This window comes from Microtus ochrogaster, unplaced genomic scaffold (genome assembly GCF_000317375.1).
Source record: "Microtus ochrogaster isolate Prairie Vole_2 unplaced genomic scaffold, MicOch1.0 UNK88, whole genome shotgun sequence".
Lineage (NCBI taxonomy): Eukaryota > Metazoa > Chordata > Mammalia > Rodentia > Cricetidae > Microtus > Microtus ochrogaster.
The window spans coordinates 225,881-250,098 of record NW_004949186.1 but is presented as its reverse complement, the minus strand read 5'-3'; the positions used below and the strand labels follow the sequence as shown (position 1 = coordinate 250,098).

The 24,218-nt window shown below is 41.6% G+C and overlaps 1 protein-coding gene across 1 annotated transcript in view; it reads left to right on the top strand.

The window, feature by feature from the left end:
• The window catches only part of Vwa8 (von Willebrand factor A domain containing 8), a 317,895-nt gene that overhangs the window by 169,536 nt on the left and 124,141 nt on the right, over positions 1-24,218 (top strand). Inside the window, exons 23-27 of the mRNA XM_005370880.3 lie at positions 11,237-11,312; positions 12,815-12,950; positions 15,081-15,200; positions 19,909-20,114; positions 20,952-21,103. Coding sequence (XP_005370937.1) covers positions 11,237-11,312; positions 12,815-12,950; positions 15,081-15,200; positions 19,909-20,114; positions 20,952-21,103 — 690 coding nt within the window. The remainder of the gene's footprint in view (positions 1-11,236; positions 11,313-12,814; positions 12,951-15,080; positions 15,201-19,908; positions 20,115-20,951; positions 21,104-24,218) is intronic.

Below are 24,218 nucleotides of genomic sequence, written 5' to 3'. Positions count from 1 at the left end.
CCTGATTTTGTTTTTGTTTGTTGTTGGTTTGTTTTTGAGACAAGTTCTCTCTGTCCTGGGATCAGCTAAGTGGATCAGGCTGACCTCGCACTCAGAGAGATCTGCCTGCCTCTGCCTCCCAGTACATGGATAAAAGACATGCACCACCGTGCCCAGTTTACAGCCTTAGTGTACTCAAAGAAACTACTTTTATTACTTCCTCTTTCATTTCAGTAGTTGCTGATTTTGTCTTTATTATTTTGTTCTTGTTTTTCTTTTGGACTTAATCTACTAGTTTAACTTCTGAATGCCTAAATCACTGTTTTTCAGCCCTCAAATTGTAACATGTGCATTTAAGTCCCTGAGTGCACTCTGGTCTTAGGTCCTTTACCTCTAAGCAAAGGGCATGGTCACAGTATTTGTGATGTCTCTGCTGGCCGGTATTTCAAAATAATACAAATTTCAAAGCTAAAGTTCACAGTTTATTGCACCCAGTGCTATATAATTGATGGATAATAGTGTTGCAAACAAAATAGGCATTCATTTTATCAGAGCCTAGGCATTTCTGTTCAAAATTAAATTTTTTTTTTTTTTTTGATTTTCGAGACAGGGTTTCTCCGTAGCTTTTGGTTCCTGTCCTGGAACTAGCTAGACCAGGCTGTCCTCGAACTCACAGAGATCTGCCTGCCTCTGCCTCCCGAGTGCTGGGATTAAAGGCGTGCGCCACCACCACCTGGCTCAACATTAAATATTGAACTTTTTGTGTAGAGGTCTCACTAGTTAGACTGCACTTCCCACTAATTTCATCATACCACTATGAGGCTAGCTCTTACATATTAATCTAACCCATTTCTATTCATCTGTATAGCCCACAAGCTGGCTTACCAGGAATGATCTTAACCTGCATCTGCCTGGAGTGGGAGAATCATGGCGACTCTCTGACTCAGCTTCTTTCTCCCAGCCTCCTGTTCTGTTTTCTCCGCCTACCTAAGGGTTGGCCTATGAAATGGGCCTAGGCAGTTTCTTTATTAATAAGAAATCATTCCCACATCATTTTTCTCTAATGCTTTCTTGACAATCCTCCAGGTTTTACATAAACTTTACCTATCACGCCTCCTGTGGGGTGTGTCACCAGCAGATCTCCTGGTCCTCTCTTCCGTCTGCCAGGTGATTCACAAACCATTAGCAAGGCTGCTGTTTGCTGCTGTTCTCCCAGGTGGCTGCTGCCTCACGGTACCTTCTGGCTTTGTTTCTAGCCTCTCAGTTGTGGCCTACAGAGGTTGATGAGTCAGATACAGACCCTGGCACTGCTCCCCGCCATGCAGCTCACTCTCTGGTGTTTTGTAAAAGCAGGCTGAGAAGATGAGGCGCCTGCGAGACCAGCTCATCCCAAGCTCTGAATGACAAGTTTGAGAACCACGGATGCAGTCTCTGTCATGGTCTTGTTACCCCTCGGCATCAGAGCACAGTGGAGTCTGAGAGAAAACTCAGAAATACAAAAGACAATATAAATAATAACACAGAACTGAATTTGCCGTCCAGCTTTAAGAACTATTTGTATTTTCTAAATGTGGTGATGTACTTCCTGTTGTAGGGATAGAATACTATGACTGTATCCAGTGCCTCCAGTCTCTTTCCCCTTCAGTCAATCATTAGAATTAAATGTGTTAATTCATCCTTTTTAACTCAAGCAAGATTTTTTTAAACGTTTTGAAGCAGTTCTTAAAGACAGGGTCTCTTTATGTACTGCTGGCTGGCCTGGACCTGGCCGACCTCAAGCTCAAGAGGATCTTCTGGTCTCTGCCTCCTGGTGCTAGGATTAATGGTGTCCACTGCCACATCAGGGTCCCCAACTCCCCCCAGTTTTTTTCTAGAGAATTATTATTTCACCCTGATTGCCATTATAAAATCACTGTTATTCCAATGAAGGAAACGAGCAAATATTTTTAATCTTTCTTAAAATAAAAACAGTGACTCAGCATTAAACATTTTTTGATCTCAGATTGTCTGAACATGTTTTAATATCATGTCCCAACCACTTATCTACTGTCTCCTCCCGGGTCTTTCCGGCCAGTTCCTTGTGGCATCCGTGCAGAGCAAGGAAAGAGTGGTACTAGTACGTGATGCCTAACCCCTCCCAGCTCACGTAGGTTGCCCATGGTTTGGTTTGGTTTTGCTTTAAAAAGCATGGAGTTCCTTAAGTGACAATGGTTGTTGAGATGGTGGCAGCAGTGACAAAATGAGCAGAAGGTATTTAGTATACGTTCCTGGGATTTCTCAGCGCACAGCTCTATGAAGACGTGCCTATGAACCAAGATGTGTCTATAATGTTTTATACTGGAAGAATCAATGGCATTGCTGAAAATCAAATGGTCAGCAAGCACCTTAGATGGGTTCTCCTGAGGCTAAGCCAGAGAAGAATGTTTGAGTAAGGGATTTCTGATGGATGGTTTTTACAGGGAACCCACAGGGAGTGGAAATGGTGTAGAAAATTTAAATAAAGAATCATGTGACAGCGAGTTAATAGAGACTAATGAAGTGGAATTTAAACCTTGAAAGGTTATCAGCAGTGACTTCACTTCATAAATATAGTGGGATTATTCTTGTATTTTGACAACTTTGTCTAGTCTGGAGATTTGGTGGGTGAATTGATTCAATGTGGGATGGGTCTGTAAGGGAAGTAATAACTAGTCCTTAAAGTCACAGTGACCAACAGGGTCACTTGGGAGGCAGGAGCAGGTGGAGCTCTGTAAGTTGAGGCCATGCTCTGTGTAGTGAGTTACAACCAGGACCACGTAGAGAGACCCTTTCCCCTTTCCTCAAAAATAAGAAAAGGAAAATAGAAAAAACTCGGGCTAGTAACTGTTTAAGGGTCCCAGCCAAAAGCTAAAGGAAACAGGTCTAGCTAGCATCACCTACTGACATAACAGACTTTAGTCCATTGTATGGCTGCCCTGGTCTGCTGTTGCCTCCTGATTAGAAACACAGTCTCTGTTCTGTCCTCACACTGTCCAGCCAGCGCAGCTGACCGTTCTCTGTCCCATCCAGAACTTGTGACTCCCGTGGCCAGCAGCAAGTCCACACCACACTGTACTGTCCTGTAGAAAAAGTTCTTAGCGCTCACCCGCTCTTTGCTCTTTCAGGCAGATGTTGCGCCTGTTCTTTATATCACCACTCGGCCAAAGCGAGGTGAGAGCAGAGTAAGCCTTGGGTAACCGGAGACTAAAGGCAGCATTCTTCTCGGCAGCACCTGTGTGGCCTGTTCTTCAGCTGTTGAAGCAAGCTGACTTTAGGACAGACTAAGTGTATCAGTCACATGGTTTGTACCAAAATAGTTCTCTGTAACTTTTGATGAGAACAAAATGTCCTTTAGACTTATCAGCAATTAAAAATGAAGATTATTGTAAGGTATTATTTTACAGTTTTAGCTTGTGGTTCTTTATTTTTGTATGTTCCAAAATGTGTCTTTTTCAAGACAACTGTTTTGATGGTAAGATGAGGTCCACTGACCTGGGACCGGTTCTGCTAGTGCACCTGTCATTCTTTATCACAGTTCCATGTCCCTGTCCCCATCTTTCCCACTGGACACTGAGCCCGCCTAAGGGCAGGAGTATGTCAGCTGCCTGTTTCCAGTACAATAGCCGTACAGCATTCTGAGAAAGTTTGTTAAAAAGATGAGTCATGTCAATTTCTACCTATTTGTCTTTGTGACACCCATTTGGAGACTCTTTCCTCTGAAGTAGGGAGACACAAGGCCACCTATGGGCAGCCTCTGGCCTGAGGTTAGAGCTCTGGGTGCCCTGAGGGGTGACTGTGCATGTCTGGCCAGCTCTCCTTCCTCCACACAGCTGACTTTTTCAGTGTGGGTACCTAGGCATCCCCTGACTTCTCTGACTCCTGTGTGTTCATCTATTGCACTGTCTGGAAGCTCCTCCTATCCATCCCTGCCCGGTACAGTCATAATCTTTCTCAAAGACCTGTCCTCTCCACCAGAGTTAATGATATTTCTCCTGGATCCCCATTGAGCTCTGTTTCCTTTTCCTTTTTATAAACGGTCTTATTATAGCTGGCATTCCTTCTGCAAATCTAGGAGAGATTTCCCAGGAGGTGGGAGGACTTCTCAGTCCCAGGATGACACAGCCATGTGGCACCATACAAAGGTGCTTTTGCTGCCGGGCCTCCCCAGAGTGCTGACCCTCACCCTGAACCCACTGCTGATTAAGCCACTCATTTCCTTCATTTGGGGTTTAATAAATAATATGAGAGATGCGAACAAATACTCTCAGGTGCTGCAATTTTAAGATAAAACATGGCATGCAAAACAGCAAAACTCACATAAATGTGGTCAGAGAGTCCCTGCTTTTCTGCCCTGTGATCCCCCTAAGGGTATCTGTATTTTCCCCTTTGCATTGAAACGCCCCAAGAACAGTGGAGCTGGAGTAGACTGATTTTTGCCACTAAAAGTGGTGTCTCTTTGAGAGCATCTACCATGAAATGACAGGTAGACTGGACGGCTCAAACAACGCTCATTTCTTTGCATACCTTCTTCTGTCCTGCATGGTTTTAGCCTGGGCTCTTGAGACTGGCATATGTACAACCAGAACAAGAGGAATTTTTTCCAGTTCATAAACCACCAGGGATTAGGAAAATAAATATTTGATGGGTTATATATTGTATCAAATGATACATAAAAGCACAACTTATGTAGTTTTAGGTAATAAATACTACACAAAATGTGCACTTCAGGTTACTAACCAAAAGAGACCTGCCTAACCAGCTCCCTGGAGAGCATGCCTATTCTGGTAGGCACAGTGCAGCAGGCTTGTTGATCAAAAGTTTGCCCTGATGATCAAAATACTTTTAAACTCTTATTTCTTTGGCTGGCCCTTGACAAAATCTTTTGATATTTAGCCTCATGTTAGATTTAGTTCATACCACACTTGGGGTACATTTTATATCAGTTCCTTTCAAAGTACTAGGATATAAGTTTATCAAAGGAAGGGTTTTTTTTCTTGTTTATATGTGTACGTGTATGTTTGTGCACATGCACACACAGGAGTACATGAGTGTGGAAGTGAGTCAGCTTTGGATGTCGTTCCAAGGCATTATCCCCTTCCTTCACTTTTTGAGAGAGGGTCTCTTACTGGCCAGGGACTTGCCAATTAGGCTAACTAGTTGGCTAACAAGTCCCAGAGTTTCTCTTGTCTCTGCTTCTCCAGTGCTGGGACTATAAATGCATGTCACCTTTCCCTCCTTGTTTAGTTTTGGAGGGAATTTTTATAATTTATTTGCCCACTGCTTAGAAGTTTGCGTCATCCCAGCAGATCCAGTCCTGCAGAATCGCTACTCCTTTTGCTCCTACCCAAGCTCCAGCTCCCTTTTTTGCCGGCACCAGTGTTGGCCTTCGCAGTCCCCTGACCTTCATTCCATTGTTGATTTCCTTTGGCTGTTTGCTAGAGGTCTTCTTTTCCCCCTTAAAGGCCATGTCTTGCCCATCTGTTTGGGGTCATTCTTCTTTCCAACGAATCATAAACCATGCTGAAGCCATTTATCTTTCCACCACCAAAATGGATTCCGAAATCAAATACAAAGATGGCATCTGGCATCTTCTGCATTTTGGCCAGCTTTTCTGGAATCTGCCTTTGGTACTGGTGCCATCCACTACCATTTGTTTCCTCTAGAGCGGACCCTAGTCATAAAGTTGCTGTGTCATTTATGATGGCAGCCCTTGAGCAGCCAAGGAAGACAAGAGCCACACCAGCTTCTTTTTCTGAGGGTTCTGTGGGAATGAGCTGACTTAGGTCCTCATGCTGGCAAGTGAATCACCTCCCCAGCCAACTACCTGTTTGTTAGGATGTTTCTCCAATAAAGGCGCACCTGTTACTACAAATGCAGTAAATTCTTGAAAGACTACTGAATATAATGACATGAAAATTTGCTCATTTCTCCTTATAAGTGTGTAAATTAGAATATACCAGTCTATTTTCTGATAGATTTATCCAGTGAACAAAGCATTCATCAGCCTTAGCCCCCTGGTCACCTCTGAGCACAACTTTTCATCTTTGTTCTTCTAATCCTTTCTACACTGACTAGAAAGGAGCTGTCCTACGTCTTTCACTTCTGTCTGGAAAAGAGAAGTGGAGTGCCTGCCAAAAAGCAAAGAGCAATATTACAGTTTCTCAACCAAGAAATCTAGTTTTCAGAGTAAAAAACCCAATTATCTGCACACCATTTGAGCAGAGTTTTTATTTCTAAAGACGGGGCAATTTGCAAAATTTTCTGAGTTTGTGGAAAATACTTGTCATGGCTTCAATTAATGGTAGGATTTCTAGTGCAACTCTAGAAGGACAAGGAAATATGGTAGTGATAAACCAGGCTGATTTGAAGTGTTTGGCCGCCACCAGGTGACTGTTTTAGTTCACGTTCTTCCTACTGTTTCCAGCAAATACCTACCCAAGAACTGCAAAGTGTCACATCCTGTAACTTCTTTGAAAAAAAAATCACCCCGCCCCAGTGTCTTCCCATCATGGTGTGTTAGGACTTTTTGGCATCCAGGTTGTTAGTAAAGAGTGAGTGGCATTGGGTAAACTATGCGTCCTCTAAGGGACAGTTCTAAGGACAGGAGTCTTTTCAGCATTTGACAGGAATAAAAACTTGTTTCATTTTATGAAGGCTTTTCTTCCTAAGCATTGAGAAAGCTCAAGCACTGTGGTAGTGCCCATCCCTACCCCCGGTTCCCTTGTTTTCCCCTCAGATTTTATCCTTTCTCTCTAGTGTATTTTCTTATGATCTACATTAATTACCTCTAGATATGAGCTGCCTTGGGCTGTCGGGGTCTTGAGTGTTTGACCAAGCCAGATGTATTCAGATGTAGTCTGATGTTATTTTTAAAACTGCATTAATCATAGTCTTGTTTTTGTCTTTCTTTCGTATTCTTTGGCACGTTGCTTTTAACAAGGACTGTATCTATTTGAAAGTCCAAGGAAATCTCTTTCCTAATATAGCAAGATAAATTTACATATCACAGGAGAGGCTGTGTGTATCTACTATCCAGTAGAAGGCCACTGTATCTGTAAATGGTTAACCATAAACTTATTTTTAAAAAAAAAAAACTTTAAAAATAAGCTTTTATTTATTTTGTAGCATGTGCATTACAGGAACCTTAAACTTATTAATATCATCTCCATATAAGTACCTCCCTGTTTCATAAATAATTATTTATGATCACATTTTACTACTGTTTTCAACTTAAGGCAGGTTTGTACAAGACTGAGCCTGCCAGTAGCAGGTCTGGATCAGGAGGATCATGATAAACCACTGACTACTGGAGGATGTGGGCGAAGGGAGAGTTATTGTCTCCAGCTGTTTATCCCCTGGTGACCCCACCAGGTTCCACTGGCGTTCCAGCCTTGTGGCCACACGGATAGCCTGGTCGGAATCAGTGAGAATTTGGGGAGGAAGAGATGGTCATAGAGAAGGGACAGGAGATGAGAGCAAGCAGAATGCTTGTCTCTGTAGGTGAGAATGCCAGTGAACAAAGTTAATCAATAAGAGAAAATTATGTTCTTGATGATGTCGAAAGTCTTCACTTGAAAAGTATCTAATCTCAGTCGGGTATTTCTATCCACACCTTTAATCCCAACACTCCAGAGACAGAGTCAGTTGGAGCTCTTATGATTTGGGACTTCCAGGCCAGCAAAGACTGCATACTGAGACCCTCTATGTCTCCAAAATAAAATAAAAAAATCTTATTCAGTAATATTATTTGTATCTTATTAATAAATTACCATTTAGTTGTACTTCCAGGTCACCCCTGTGTTTAAAATGCTGAGGAAATCTGTGTTGGTTGCCTCTCCCGAGCACTCTGTTTTCTGATCTCATGTTTGACTCACAGTCCCAAGTGTTCTGTGCATACTGATTGCAGGTGCTAGAAGAGGGGTCATCTTTTGAAGCTCTTAGGCCTTCTCTTTTTCTTTTGCCCTCAGGTTTGACTGTATTTTTCTAAGAAAAAAAACTAACATAAATCTCTCAAAATGTATCTCATTAAAATACCTTGAAAATAAATATCTTTAATATGTTTTGCTCCTCAGTGAATTAGAACATAGCTTTGTATACTTTACAAACAACATGGCAGAGCAAATTCCATTTGCTCTCCAGAGACCAGCCCTCTCCTCTGAGGCTAATTCCCCATAGCTGCCCCTAGCCGAACTCAGCTCCCCCCCAGGGGGTTTTCCTCATTTTAACAAAGTCCTGGTCTGTTCATAATTTAATTATTTTTATTGCATCTGGAGTCATTTCTTAAGTCAACTACTGCATATTAATAAGTTCAACTTTAAAAAGGACTTAAATTACAGTTAATGAAAATTGGTTTAGCATACTATTTCTTTGTGCCACGCACTACTGACATAAGCTTTGATAGAAAACTGTACTTTGTAGACTAGTAAGAAGCAGGAACAATTGGTGATAACACAAGCACCAACAATTAGCTAAACATATATTAATTGACTTGAGCATTACCGGTAGCTAGAAAGCCATCTCTGTTAAAAGTTGGGCTAAGGAAGCTGGCTGAGATGAGGTTTAGCTTTTCTTCTCCCTAGTGTGGTTGAAATTGTTGACTCTAAACTTTTATTAGCTTATATTCAAAGCTGTTTTTGAAAGGAACAAGTCAAAACAGTTTGGAAATTGCTGTGTTCTCTTCAGGTCATTGTTTTGTATGTGTAGGATTAACATGCTTGACCCAAGATACTCATAATGAGGAGCAATGATTTAAATCTAATACTGTGAAAGAAATTTATTGTATCATCATTAGGAATCTGTTCATGTGCTGTATGCAGCACAGCAAGTGTCTGGTTATTTACTGATTTTACTGCTATTTTCTTAAAGTTTATAATGAGATGTCATAGAAATCCAGCTCTTCTCTTACTATATTAAGTACCATGCAGAGCAGAGCACATTCTCCCTCCAACACGCACGCACGTACACACACACACACACACACATGCACACACACATGCACACGCACATATGCGCGCACACACACTCAGTGCATCAGGCACATTACTGGACTAAGTACAAGCCAACCAGAGTTGCATGCTTACTCTGTTTACTTATTTTACTAGCCTTTACTCTCCCTTGGATATGTCAGATGAAAGTATCAACAGTACAACAGCGTGAACACTGACTTTGTCCTATAATCTTCTCTTTCAGAGCCAAGTCCCCTGAAAGTCAGGTTTCCCATTTGCACTTACCCTCATCGTCATCACCTTTCGGAGATCATGTGATATGTGCTTATTTCCTAAACAACAAAACCCCGCATGCTTTTTTCTTCCAGCACTGAGTCTTTAATAAAATGAAATTTGACAAGTTGTATACTATCAGATTTCAAGCATTTATAGTGCAATTTCATTTGCCTTTTAAAAAATAGAATTTACTGATGGAAGGTACTATAAGCACTGTCTTTGTTCAGTAACTGACAGTGATGCAGGAGTTCCTTGTTCCTTTTTGGTACTGGAAGGTGTCAGGTTGTTGCCCTTGAAATATGTGAGAGCCGAGGTGAGAAACCAGCATGCCGCTGGAAAAATCTGTGTGAACGAGTATTTCTCCTTTCCCCACCCACCCTTTCCTCTAGTGCTAGAATATTAATGTGAATTTAAGTCAGCTAATGAAACTTGTTCTTAACTTATTCAAAACTGGAAATTAATTAATTAATTAATTAAAAAGTGACTGGCAGAAATTTGATATGCAACAGCATACTATAATGTCTCACAAAAAATTTTGAAAAGTGCCAGTTACTTGCCAGAATATATTTTTCACTCTTCTTTACATTGCCTAGGGCATTTTAATTAGATTTTTAATAAAGACAAAACCATGATTCATTGGAATGTATTCTTTGTGACATGGAAGAAGCAGTGAACTCTGGGTCCATGATCCAGAACCATGATCATGAACCATGATCATGGGAGCTGGCAAAGGGTCAAAATAGGCCAGAGCTAAGGGGTTAACACAAGAAACCAACCCATTGCCTGTCATATTAGAGAACTCTTTCTGACAAGCTGTAAGTAAGACAAAGTCTAGGGATTAGAAAGATTCATGATTATATTGCCCATGTATCTGATCCAGCCCTGGTACATGAAACCTGTTATAGAGAAGTTACCTGCTACTATAGAAAGTCTAGCTTCAGCTCACCTGGAATAAAGGATAAACCATGAACTCCGAGTGCGGTGACTAGTCAACCCCAAGTATACCTGCTGACATCACTGTTTTCTCTAAGATAGACTTGAAGGCCATCAGTACCATTCCTTGCCTCCTAGATGCACATGGAAAATTTTTAAGTTTGCAGTAAAGTTTGGCATTTGGGTTTAAGTTTCATAGGTATATTACAGAACCACGGTGTGAAGTTTTCAATACAGACAGTATCTTATACATAGCTGGAAAGTTGTTGCTTATTTTGAGTAAGCAGCAGGGTTCTTTGAAAGATCTCTTCGGACTCTTAGAGATACCGGTTATGTTTTATTTTATGTGATTTCATTGTGTAGCATGGTCAGATTGACCACAGACCTTTTCATTATTAAGATACAGTGTGTGTAGAATGTAAAGACATACAATTGCTTACCTTGAAAATGTTAGAACTTACCTATATATTGCCCACAATACTGCACATGGCTGATAGGAACTTTACGGCTCATCAGAAAAAAGTCTCTGGGCATAGATAACTAACTCGATGTTAACATTTTTCAAGACCCTCAACTTAAAGGAAAGCCATACAAATAGTAAAAGAATAGCTTTTGAAATAATGTGGTACAGAGCCTTGGATTTCATCTCCAAATCTTCAGAATCCTGTGAAGTCATTGTGTTCATCAAGGAGCGTGAAAGTCTGACCTTTGCTCCAGATGGCAGATTGGGTGGGATGTAATGTTCATAGATTAATCAGCCAGGGTAACAAACTGATCATCAAGTTTTATGTAGCATAAACATTCTTTGTAATATGTAGTAATATAAACATATAGTGAAACCATTACAAATAGGATTGCCGGGGGGGGGGCGAGATTTGGCAACTCTATTAATTTCTAAACCCTACAGAGTTATCCTGTCAACAGAATGTTCTTGCTGGCTGAAGTTACTCATTGCTTTGGGTTTTTTTTCCGGGGGGCGGGGGGAGCAGGATGATGAACAAATTTAAAGATTTACTCATTATTTACTCATGTTCAAACATTGGTTTATTTCTGTCCTGACTATGACATGTTTGGTTTGACTTCAGGGACACCACAGTGCAGACGCTGACCCTGCAGCCCTCAGTGAAGGATGGACTGATTGTGTATGAAGACTCACCTCTGGTCAGTAAGCCGATGATACAGATGATTTAAAGTGTGTTTTGATTGCTCCTGTACCTCAGCCTACGGGTGGGTCAATTATCTGAGCACAGGCATGTATCATTTTAGGTGCGAGTTTCTGTATAACTGGAGTACTGCCTGCATCACTTTAGATATGCTTCTCTGTCAAAATGAGGTGATTGGGAAAGTAGCAAGCTCTCCTACTGCGTTTCCCTCCTGAGCAAGAGACTCGGGGACTGGCAGGGATCTCTGCTTGTTTTCTGAGGCTTCTTAAAAGTCTGTTGTTCTAAACTAACAGAACATTAGCCTGTGTTTTGGGAAGCTGAGAGGAACTGACTCCCACTCCAGGCTCCGATCTAAGCCTAACCACAGAGCTGCTCAGCAGGCAGCTGTCATGGCGCTGTCATGGCCAGGCCCCAAGGCTGGGGACTTGGGATCTGTGCCAAAAGTCTCCAGGGCTGAGCCCAGCTCTTCTCTGAACAGAGATGTGTTACAGATAGGAGCCACATCTTTTCTGTTTTTTAATTTAGCTCATTTTTACCCTAAATTAAAAAACCCTTATCAGCTCTTTGAGAGTACAGGTATGTATTGTGACAAAAGAAGCATCCTTTATTGATTTGTTTCCGTAAAATCATTAGTTACTCATGTGCAGCAGGACAATTTTATATGGTCTACTAGGTTGTAGGTTATTAGTTAGTATCTCTTTTAGAAAGAAGTTTTGGGTTTCTGTTGAAATGTCTAGAGATCTCCTACCTGCCTCCTTAAGAGCGTGAGGAGAAGCCTGGCAAGGGCAGGGTGAGTCCTTCTTCTCAGGTCCCCTCCCATGGTCACCCGAGACCTGGAGCGCTTGTCTCCCTTTCTCCCTTCCCATCCAGACGGTCTACAGATTGTGCTCTCCATAAGACCCGTCTAATACTTTTACCTGCATGTTTCCATGCCCATTTCAACCACTTTCCCAAACTGTTTGTTCTGTGTGTTCTGCCAAGTTCAGGGCCCTGAAGCAGAGCTCCGTGCTCCGTTTTCATCACGTCAGAACTCACACGTGTGTAGTTCTGTCCTCTTACTTGGGGAGGTGAGGTGCATATTTCCCGGTCTGGCAACCCATTGCTTAGCAGTAGGAACACAGTCTCCCTTGCTGTGCCTTTCCTGACATTTACTGTCCTGGAGACATACAGTCTCTCCATCTTCACTCTTCCCCAGATGCAGTCTTTCCATCCATTTCCTTTGCCCTGAATGCCCACCTCCTCAGATCAAAGGGTGACAGTATTTGACGATCTGTAACAAGCAGTTTCTGAACTGTACAGTGACTGTTAAGTCTCCCTCCACCTGCTCTCTTTGGCACCTTATCTACTTCATCCTTGAAGTCTCCCCTGGGCTAGGGTGTGAGAAGGGGCCCGGGAATGTTGTTAGTAACTCTATGATGCTGCTGTTGCAAATTCAAAGCAGTGAGTGATGAGCTTTTAATAATAGTTACTTTGGTTCTTTTGTTGCTCCTGTCTTCAAAGGTTAAAGCGGTAAAGATGGGTCATATTCTAGTAGTAGATGAGGCAGACAAAGCACCAACAAATGTCACCTGCATTTTGAAAACTCTGGTAGAAAATGGAGAAATGATTCTAGCAGATGGAAGGCGCATTGTTGCACGTAAGTAGTAAAAAGCAACATTTTCCTTCATTTGTGTAGTTTTTACATCTCTAGTATGTGTATCTCTAGTTCTCACCTATAAATAAGCATTAAGCTTAAGTTCATTGCAAACTAAATTGTACAGACAATCATTTCTAAAAATAACACCTAAATCTAGCCTTGCTGATCTCAGGGTTTTGTTTGTTTTTTTGGGTTGGTTATGTTTGATTTTTTGTTTGGCTTGGTTTGTTTTTGCTTTTTGTTTTGGTGCTGAGAATAGAATTGGGGCTTCAGTCTTGGATTCAGGTGCTCTGTCACTAACCTACGTCCACAGTCTCCAGTTACCCTTTTCTATGGTCAGCCTTTGAAATTTTCAGTAGTAGAAAGTGAGAAAAGTCAATTTTATGCTTTTCTACCCTAAAAATGCCATCCTTGACTCTTTATACCTGCTTTTCAAATATTTGTATGTGATTCTATTATTAAGTTGCTATCTTGAAATTCTAGTCTGTTTCTCTTGCTCACATTATTAAAACTTACTTTTATTGTTGGCTCAGTACAATTAAAAATTGAATGTAGGCTAGAGAGATGGCTCAATAGTTAAGAGTACTCGCTGCATGCCTGGTAGTGGTGGTGCACGCTTTTAATCCCAGCACTTGGGAGGCAGAGACAAGCAGATCTCTGAGTTCAAGGCCAACCTGATCTACAAGAGCTAGTTCCAGAACAGGCTCCAAAACTACACAGAGAAACAAAAAGAGTACTTGCTGCTCTTCCAGACAACCAACCAGGTTCCATTGTCAGCACTCACATGTTGGTTGTGCACTCACCGTCTGCAACTCCAGTTCCAGGGAATCCATTGTTGTCTTCTGGCCTCCACTGGCACACACATATGGTACATACGTTCAAGCAAAATGCTGCAGATATTTAAAAATCATTGGATGTTTTATTTAATTTGTGTGTATGTGTATATACATTTGTAAATACTTATTTGTGATATATATCATATATCAATCACTCAGAAGGGATTGTTCTCTGCTTTGGATTTTCTTCCTCCTCAAACTCAGAAATACTATTCTTTTAGTAGATATTGCTGGGGGGAGGGGATAAATTCATCAGTATTATCTTAGTTTGGATTTCTATTGCTCTGATGAAACAGTATGATCACAATGAACTTTGGGAAGAGAAGGTTTGTTTTAGCTTAGAGCATAGAGCTTACAGTTCTCAGGCCTCCATCGCTGAAGGAGGCCATGGCAGGAACTGAAGGTAGAGGTCGTTCAGGAATATCACTTATTGACTTGTTCTCGTCGCCTGCTCAGTTTGCCTTTGTATCTGCCCCAGGACTCCCTGCCTAGGAGTGGCATTACCCACAAAGGGCTAGGCCCTGCCACATGAGTCATTAACCAAGAACATGCCCCCACAGACTTGCCTATAGGTGATCTTATGGAGACATGTTCTCAGCTGAAGGCCTCTCTTCCCAGGTGACTCTACCTTGTGTCAAGTTTACCAAAAAACAAACCCAAACCTAGCCAGAGAAGGTATATATAGAACTGCAAGGCATTTTAAGTTTTCCAAATATGTGCAAGATGCTGATTTCAATTTTTTGTCTCTTGGAAAGACCTGGAAATATAGGTAGCTATAGAAAATACATAGCCAGCACCATACGTTCTGAAGAATGTATATGATGTGGCCCATAGGAAGTCAGCACGGCAGAGGTTCCTATCCAGGGATCTGCGCAGCACCATCAACAGCTGACTAACATTTCACTTTCCACACAGTTCAGGAGGAAGACGAATCACCTTAGCCTGAGTACTGTCCCTTCCCAGGCTCCCTCACACTCTCCAGGGTTAGAATCTGCCTGTGTCTTTGCTCTGAAGACTACAGAACAAAGAAATGGTGCAACAAGGGGAGAAAGGGCTGCCTAGACAGAAGCTGTGACCAAGCCCTGTCTGGCCCTCTGTGATTTTGAAGGATAGCTTAGAAGTAGAGCACAACAATTTTCAAAGTCATGTGATTTTTTTCTGGTGTTTTGGATTGAACGAGAGACTCACTGATGTCACTCGTATGTCCTCCCATAGCTTGTAGACGACAGTTGATTCAAAAACACCTGACGCCATTTTGAGCGGAGTTTCACAAACCACCTGTTTTGTTTTTCAGATGCTGCTAATGTGGATGGAAGAGAAAACGTTATCGTGATTCATCCTGACTTTAGGATGATAGTTCTGGCCAACAGGCCTGGCTTCCCTTTCTTGGGCAATGATTTCTTTGGCACTTTAGGTAAAAGCAATAACTATAATGATAACAATAATAGTTCCACAGCAATGCTATAATGCCTGCTATTACTCAAATTCCTTCATAACCAGCTGTGGGGGAGGGAGAGCTTTTGATACAGGGGTTATTTTCTGCAGTCACTTAGCTAACGAGTGGCGGAGCTAGGCTCCGAGCTGGACTGCATGTCTGTGTCTGCCTCAGCGCCTCTCTTCTTCAGCAGTTGCACTGTACTTTGCTGTTTAATGCTCCATAGTGAGTGGCTGTTAGTGTCTCCTATCACCTCCTTTCAGAAGGCCATGGCCAGCTGTGCAGAGACTGGTTCCTACTGAGTAGGGAGGCCCCGGAGGATGCATCATCATCAACAACTTAGGTGGATTCCCCTTCTCTGGAATCTCATACACAGTACAAAGCAGGCCCAGGCTCCTGTTAGGATCTTGATCTGGCAATTCCACAAAGGGTTTTGTCCCAGCGGTTTACCTGTGCAGCCATTTCAGTACAAGGATAGTCAGCATAATACTGTGTACGGTATAGAATGAGAGCAACCCACTGTCCCTCTAAGGGAGACCAAAAAAAGAAACTCTGTGTCTGGATTATAGAGTAGTGTGCCGCTACTCAGAGAAATGAGGTAAGTAATCATGCTGAACTGAAAATCAGTCCCCGGAATATTAATTGAAGCAGTAAGTCATGGAAATGAGTGCAGTAGTCTGCTCCATACATTTTAGGAGGAACAGCTGTATGTGCTCATGCTATTTATGAAGCCTTTATTTTAGATTCCTGCAGTAATGCTGCTCTTACAAATGTGCTCATGTGACCACTCTAGAGCAAGCCTATGGTTTTCTCTAGTGTGGAAAAGTAGAAGTTCTTTTCCGGTTCTTCATAGCCACTGTCACCCTAAAGCTCCCCTTTTCACATTCATTCTGAGGGCTACAGTAATGCTCATTGTCCATTTTGTCTCTGTCTGCCATCACCTTGTGCCACTAGTCTCTCTCATTCCTGATTTACGCCTTTTCCCTTGACACCCACTCCAACCCTCTACCTACCCCTCTCCCGTCTTCCCCTTCTCACTCTGCTTTCCCCTTCCCCTCTTCCCTGCTCTGTTTCCCCTCTCCCCACAGTGGCTGCTGGACAACTTTGGTCTTCTAAATCCCTAACCTCTTGGCACCTTAGATTGATTGGTTGATTGATTGATTGATTGATTGATTGATTGATTTTTGGCACAGCATCTCTCTGGTCACCTACTTTTTAGCCAGCTACTCTTAGAAGCGCTCAGCAGCTGTCTGTTCAGAAGCTGCAGTGCCAACATTCATTTCTTCTTCGCCTCTCTCAAGTCAGTTCTAATTGGGTCTTTACCTGAATCACCCAACAGAAGCAATTCTTGACTAAACCCAGTCTATGACTAAACCTGGTGATGGGTTCCCTGGCTGTGTCTTAGCATCAGTGGTGCTTAGGACAGTTGCCACAGTTAGTCACTCTCCTGTCCTTACTTGATGTCTGATCCTTCCTTAATGCTTTCTGGGCTTTTTCTCACATTGATGACCTTTCCTCAATTTCTACATTGACTCCTTCATAGAATGTTCTGGTCTTCTTTTATCTATCTATACTCATTCCCTTGGTAAAATCAAAGCATATCATTTCACAGTGTCACTTAAATAACTGTTATTGCCATGAATTTCTCTGCAGCCAGACTGTCCAATTCCCTGGCAAACACTTATTTCCAACTTGTCTTAACTTGGATCTAATAAGTCCCCAATATGAGGACTCACTGGATGGATATTTCTATTTAATCCCCTTGATTTATGATAATGACGCCATTGTTCTTGACAACAACATTTTTCTCGAGCTTCTTTTTTCTCTTACATGTCTTACCATCTACCAGGAAATCTTACTGACTCTTAAAACACATTCCAAATTATCTCACAATTATCAATATTAGCCATCAATTTAATTGGAGCCACCACCTCTCTCATCTTGATTATGAATAATAATAATAATAAATAGCAGGTTAATTAATGGGCTTCTTGCTTCTGCTCCTGTCTGTTGGCATGATCTGTGAAAGATCTAAGATTTTACCTTTTTGCCTAATAAATTAGCCTGCCACAATTTTATGTTAGGAAACACCAGACTCTGATCAAAAGCAAATGAGGAAGTATTTCTCCTACTGAAAGTAGTAGTCATGGTAGTTGTAGTAAGAGAAGAAGTAAGTAAGTAAAGCTGACCAGAAGAAGATAGGAGTGATCACAGTCAGCTTGTATTAATGTCAGACCATCAGATCCTATCTCAAAACACTTAAGAAAAATCAGTGGTCAGTGAGTCAATATTTGTGCTTGTGTTGTTCAAGCCCCAGTTTTCCCAGGACATCATGAAGGAAGCTAAATAATCCCTGATCCTGCATTGGGATGCTGTGCAGAAGGATCTGAGCTTAGGTAACATTCTGAAATAAGCATGCCTATCCATGCTCCAGAGAGACTGCCTTCCAAAGTTATGGATCTGTAACTGTTTGGTCAGAGCCTCTTCAAGCAGAATGAACAGCAGTGCTGCATGGGCATTTGTAGGGCATTTGTTGCCCTACACCAGTAATTCCTGACCTGTAGGTCACAACCCCTTTTGGGAGTCAAGAAACTCTTTCACAGGGGCCACCTAAGACCAATGGAAAGCACAGACATTTACATTATGATTCATAAAATTAGTTAGGAAGTAGCAGTGAAAATAATTTCACCACAATATGAGGAACTGTGTTAAAGGGTTGCAGCATTAGAAAGTTTGAGGAGCACTGGTGTACACCCTCTGCAGTTTGTTCTTGACAACTGTTGGAGGCTGTGGAAATATATGGCATATGGCAATTAATAATTCAGATGTCAACCCACCAGAAGAGTGACTCTGATAAAGGTTAATCCAGTCCAGCCAAGGCCTACAGGACATCAACTCTGAAAACTGTTGTTTATATTTGCTAAAGCAGCTTGATGTCTCCCCAATACCTGCACTGTAGTGTGTAGTCTCATGTGATATGTATATGCAGTTTCATGATTATATCTCAATCTTATGTGCACATATATCTGTGGGTGGTCAGGAAGATGATTTTTCATTTAGCTATATAATTTTGATACATATATCTATATATATAAATTATACTATATAACTAGATCTCTTTGTCCCATGAGGATGGTAGAGACTAAAAGCCTGCTTTATTCCTTTTGCTGAGACTAACTGCATACAATTAGCTGACTTTCACCTCAAAGCAAGTTCAAACTATACTAAAGGCCTTTTGTAAACAGATCATAAAACTTTTACAGCTATCCACAAGGTCAGAGTCACAGATGTTGCTACACAAAACACCCTAAGAAAAGCATGCCAGTTCTTTGCTTGCTAGTCTGCTGACAGTAGACCTATGTCTCAAAGTTTATCACTGGGCATAGTGCCCCCCTCCCTGGTCTGGTCACTGTCTTACTTCTGTAACCTTGGAACCTTGTATTGTCATGGCAATGGGCTCAACTCCTAATTGCTTACTCTAAAAATGTACTTTTGACCAGTGAGAGATAACTCTTGTAATTTCTTTAGTCACTTCAGAGCTCCTGTAAGAACAAAGTTTGGAGGCTAGAAAGAGAAGAAGCTGGGAGGAATCAGAAGTAGGGCAGGAGAATTAGAATAGAACCTGAACAATAAAGAGACTGATTTGGAAAAGCACAGAGTGGGAGAGTTCATTCTTTTGTCCTCAGATACCCTAAGAAAAAAGTTCCCTTTGCCTCCTGTAGTGTGCAGTCTGAACCCTGAAGAGGTCCTTAGGGCTGGACCCCAAAGGACCTCGACAGACGGCAGTCTGCTCCCTGTCTTCCCATTTCACTCTGCACGTAAGCTCGTCTCCCCGATGCTGAGCCTGTGTTCAGTGAGTCCAGTATCCTTTGTGATGTTCCCCACATCTTCTCTCCAAACTTCCTTGCCTCGCTCTTTTATGTGCCACTTATACTTGCTTTAGAGTCTTTGCTTTGGCTGTATTAACCACGGAGCTAAAGCTACTTATTCTCAGAGGGGCCCACATGGCTGCCCTCTCCCACAACCACTTCTTCTGTCATGTACTGTACTTTCTCAACAGAACATAAATTCCACGAGGATGAGGACTTTTTAATCTTTGGTGTATATTACCTCAGGTTGTACTTGGTGTCTGGAAGATGTTTAGTAATCATTTGATGACTGCATGGTAGGCCCAAGTACCTTTTTACATTCAGGATAACTTTTTCATTTTCAATGAAAAAGCAAAGCTGCCCTGAATGTTTGAATTTGAACATGTCAGTTTGTGAGATGAAGCTTGAAGCCGTGATGCTCTGTTTTGTTAGTTTTAAATATACACAGCACTCCTACATTTGCACATAGAAAATAACTGTTTGCCCACATTGTTCCTAAATCAGAATAAGGGCTTGTTGCTGCTGGTCTAGACTGAACCGTTACCACTGACTGCTTCGGCGGGGACAGAGTAGTCTACCTCCCAGGAAACGTTATTCAGGAGCATAACCTTTAGTAGAAGTAAACTCATGCAGAATAAGCCACATGTTATTTTTTTCTGGTTCAGGCATTTTCTTTCTTGTCTGTAAAATCCTATTGTTAGATGGACTTCCTATGATTTGCTGAGCATATACTGGCTCTCTAAACCACCATTACATTTTGTTGTGTGTATTACAGTGGATTGACTGCTCACTGAATGTGGTTCTTCTCCCTTCTGTAGGTGACATCTTTAGCTGTCATGCCATTGATAACCCCAAACCCCATTCAGAGCTTGAGATGCTCAAACAGTATGGCCCAAATGTGCCTGAACCCATCCTTCAGAAGCTTGTGGCGGCCTTTGGAGAGCTGAGGAGCTTGGCTGACCAAGGGATTATTAACTATCCTTATTCTACCAGAGAAGTTGTCAACATTGTCAAACATTTACAGGTATGGTATACATCTGAGCAAAGGTGACTAGACAAAACCACTGTGTCTTCAAGATGATAGTTTATGACTGGTGTTTCCATTTTGTAATAGGTCAACTCAGATAACCTGATAGGAAGTATGCATAACATAAATCTTGAAGTCTAGTGGTCATTATTTTAGTCTTTGAATTGGCCTTAGCAAGGGTTTGTGCCATGATCATTACCAATCAGCTCAGAAATTTAATGGGTTGGTTTCGTTTTTAATGGGTGCAGATGTGTGAGTGCATAAGTGTGTGTGTGTGTGTGTGTGTGTGTGTGTGTGTGTGTGTGTGTGTGTGTGTTCATTCCGTATATACATGGAAAGAAAAATAAAAAGCTTACTCTACCTATAAGGCCTTCCTGAGTCTAACACACCAGCTTGGGTGTCAGCACCAAAAGAAAGTGAAATCAGTCAGTAGAGGAACTCACACCATATGGCTAGCTGTGGTGGATCTTGCCTTCTTTACCTCCATGTTCCATGAAGCTACACTTAAGTTCTTCCCCTCTCTCCTGTTCCTTTATCTTTTTTTCTCCATTTATTCATAGACTGAGTGTTTAGATACAAGGTCTGAGCCAGGACCCTGACACCTGAGAGGGAGAATTGCACCTCCATTATTTCTGTATAACTCAAAAGGAAAATAAGCTATCTCTGTCACAGCTGTATATAAGGGTGTGTTCCTACTGTCTGGTTGTCAAACACATCTAATGCATTTCCACTAGCAGAAGTTCATTAGTGTGCTATTACTCTATCGGTTTATAAACCTTTATAATCATGTGTGCTTTATCTCATATATAATGAAGATTTCTTCTTTCTGTACAGAAATTTCCCAATGAAGGGCTCTCCAGTGTGGTTCGAAATGTGTTTGACTTTGACTCTTACAACAGCGACATGCGGGAAATTTTGATGAACACTATGCACAAATATGGGATTCCAATTGGAGCAAAACCTACCAATGTGCATCTGGCAAAGGAGTAAGGAAACCCACTGTTGATAAATAATCTTGAGCATGGTTCTTCTGACTTAGATGCCGATAGTTCCTAATTCACTGTAGACACTGCTAAGCCGAGGTGGTATGGGAAACCCTCCGTGAGTGGTGCTCTTCAGATGGCTATTTGCTGGCTGCTTCTCAGTTAAGTAGCATCATTCATAGCCCTGTAAATTAAGGATTTCAGTTATTATCAGTATCCCAGAAGTAGCTGTAACACACTCAAATAAAGGGAAATATTTGTTTCTTTATCAGTCTCTGTCCTTTTGTTGAATGACTGTTGGTCTTGTTATTTTATAATGCAGTGCAAGTCAGTGAACAGATGTGAGAACTGTTCAAAGAGTAATTCATTTACTGAGGTCACCATATACGTTTCTTTATGATGGGCTTCTGAACTTATCAAATTAGTGCAGATTGAAGGGTGCTTATTTTAAAAGAGATAGTGAGAACAATCGGATTCCTAGCACACGGTCTGACAGCCCCCCTTGTGTATGCTCAGTCCACAGGTGGTTGGCAGAGTTTATTAATTGAAAAATGATTTTTGATCGGCAGTTTATTGATAACGCATCTTATGCCATCTTTGTCTACAAAATGTAGGCTACTATAAATTCACAGGGAACAATTACAATTCTTAAGATAAATTATTAGACTTTATTCTCTTATGGGAGGCACCATCTAGAATGGGATTACGTTTAAATTGGTGATACTCTGGCAATATATATTTTTTTAAGTGTGCATATCATCTTTCTTCGAAGTCATTATAAAAACATAGAAACCCAGAAAAATACAATACAAACATACCAAGAATTTCTCAAAGAGAAACAAGTATTTCCCTTCTGTGATAACCACAGCACGGTGGTTATGGTAGGTACTCTGGGTGGACTGGTTGTGTGTTTGATGAGTAATTTCCTTAGGAAGAGCGAGTGGAAGTCACTTGCTCAGTTTGTCTGTGCTGTTTCAATGGCTGCTTAGCAGTCCTTATGGGCATTTAAATCAAAGTAATTTGTTGGGTCTAAGTATCCTCTCTATTAGAGAGTTCAGAAAGTATCTCTGATGTGCAAGCTTCTGTCACTAACACGTTCTCCATTCCCTCTTACAAACCCTCATCTTTTGGAGATATGATGGGTTTTGGTTTTTAGCCACTGTTAACAAGTGTATGTAATTAAAACTCTAGCTCTGTAGAAAACAGGCTTGTGAATTACTCTCCTAGTGCTGGTGTTTAATTATGATTGAGACATGTGCTACTCAGCCATATCAGTTATAAGAAACCTGTTGGCAGTTTTATCACAGAAGGAGGGCAGAGATGGTTTGATGCCCTTGTTGGCATCCTTAAACCACAGCCCTTGCTCAGCGCGTTCACACCTGCCAGGGCAGGTGACGGTCAGCTCTGGCGTTCAGAGTGGAGGCCTGAGACAAGAGGGTCAGACTTGTGCTTAAAATTGGGTTAAACACAGCTAGCTGCGCACCCACCACAGAGATTTACAAATAAGCTTAGAGCAGATGTGGAAAGCAGTTTTTCTAGGGGTAGAAGTGACTGTATGCTATATAATCTGCACAGTCTTTTAAAGCAGGTTCTCGTTTGTAAATTCTGGTGACATCAGCAGCTCAGCAGTAGTGGTATTGTTTCCTGGTCCTTCATGAAACCCACGGTGCCATAGGACTCTTCCCGTCACATTACCAGTCTTACACTGGAGAAGACAGGCGATAAAGTCAGCAGGATAACAGCTTGGAGTTCAGCTGTCTGTCAGATATTCAGACTGCACACCTAGGTCGGACATAGCTGCCCTCGTAGGTTCATTTCATTTGAATTTGGAGAAGTTCCTTGGCTGAATGGGAGCCTGCTTGTAAAAATAAGAGCATTTTATTCTCGAAAACATAAGAAAAGAATTTGTTATCCAAATTGGCATTTTTTAGAATAGAAGGGGAAGTATTGGCAGTAACTGTAAAAGCAGATGTGGCATGAGACTGTCCTGGTCAAGGCCAGAGTATGTGCTTACACTAAGCCCTCTGCTTGCTGAATAGCCTTTGCCCTCTGGCCTAGTCTCACTGTGGTCTTGTCTGAAAAGCAAACTGCAGCTTTCTATAAGTAATACACATTGAACATCTTAATATGAAAATCTAAAATCTGAAACCTTTGAGTGTCAAAAATGATGCCTCAGCTGGATGTAGTGGCACATGCCAGTACTCAGGATGCAAAGGCAGGCAGATCTGTGAGTTTGAGGTCATCCTGGTCTAGAAAGTGAGTTTCAGGACAGCCAGGGCTATGTAGAGAGATGCAGTCTCAAAAAAAAAAAAAAAAAAAAAAAAATCAAAAATAAATACCTGTTAGCTTTCTGCCTCCTGCCTCCAATTTGTCATGAAGAGATGTGCTAAAAATGTATAAACTTGTGTTTATACATTGTATAAAGTGTATATGTGAATAAGTTATATAGAAAGCAAATTAATGTGTTTATACTTGGGCCTCATCACCACGTTGCATATAAATTTATTGCAAATATTCAGAAATTCAAGTCCCCGAACATTTCTGGTATCAAACCTTCACATGAAGGCTTCAGGCTTGGCCAGGACAGCCGTTGACCCACTGGAGAGCTAACTATCAGAAGTAGTCTCAAAGACTGTTGAAGGCACTGGAGTCCATGCCTAAGGTAGAGGGTAAAAATAGTCCAATTACTTCAATGTCTTTTTTCCATGAGTGAGCTTTCTTGTTATAGCCTGTTAATTCCCTTGTTATGCAATTAGCCATCATCCTGATTGGATGGGAGCAAAGATCACAGAGTAGAACAAAGTTGTCACAGCTATGCTGAAGATGAGGGTGGGAAGGTAATTTAGCCACTGGCTTGTTTAGCTCAAAAGAGAATGCAGCAGGTATTGCAGCCAAGGGAGATTGTTACCTCATCAACACCCGGGCACGGTTTGTCTATCCTTCCTCAGTTCACATCAGACTATATACAGGGTGTGTAAGAGTGGTGTTGCCAAGCTAGGAGCTAAACATCATCATTCAGCAAACAGAGGCGGGTGAATTTCTGAGTTCGAGGCTAGCGTGGTTTACATAATGAGTTCCAGAATAGCCAGGACTTCATAGTAAGACTGTGGAGAAAGGG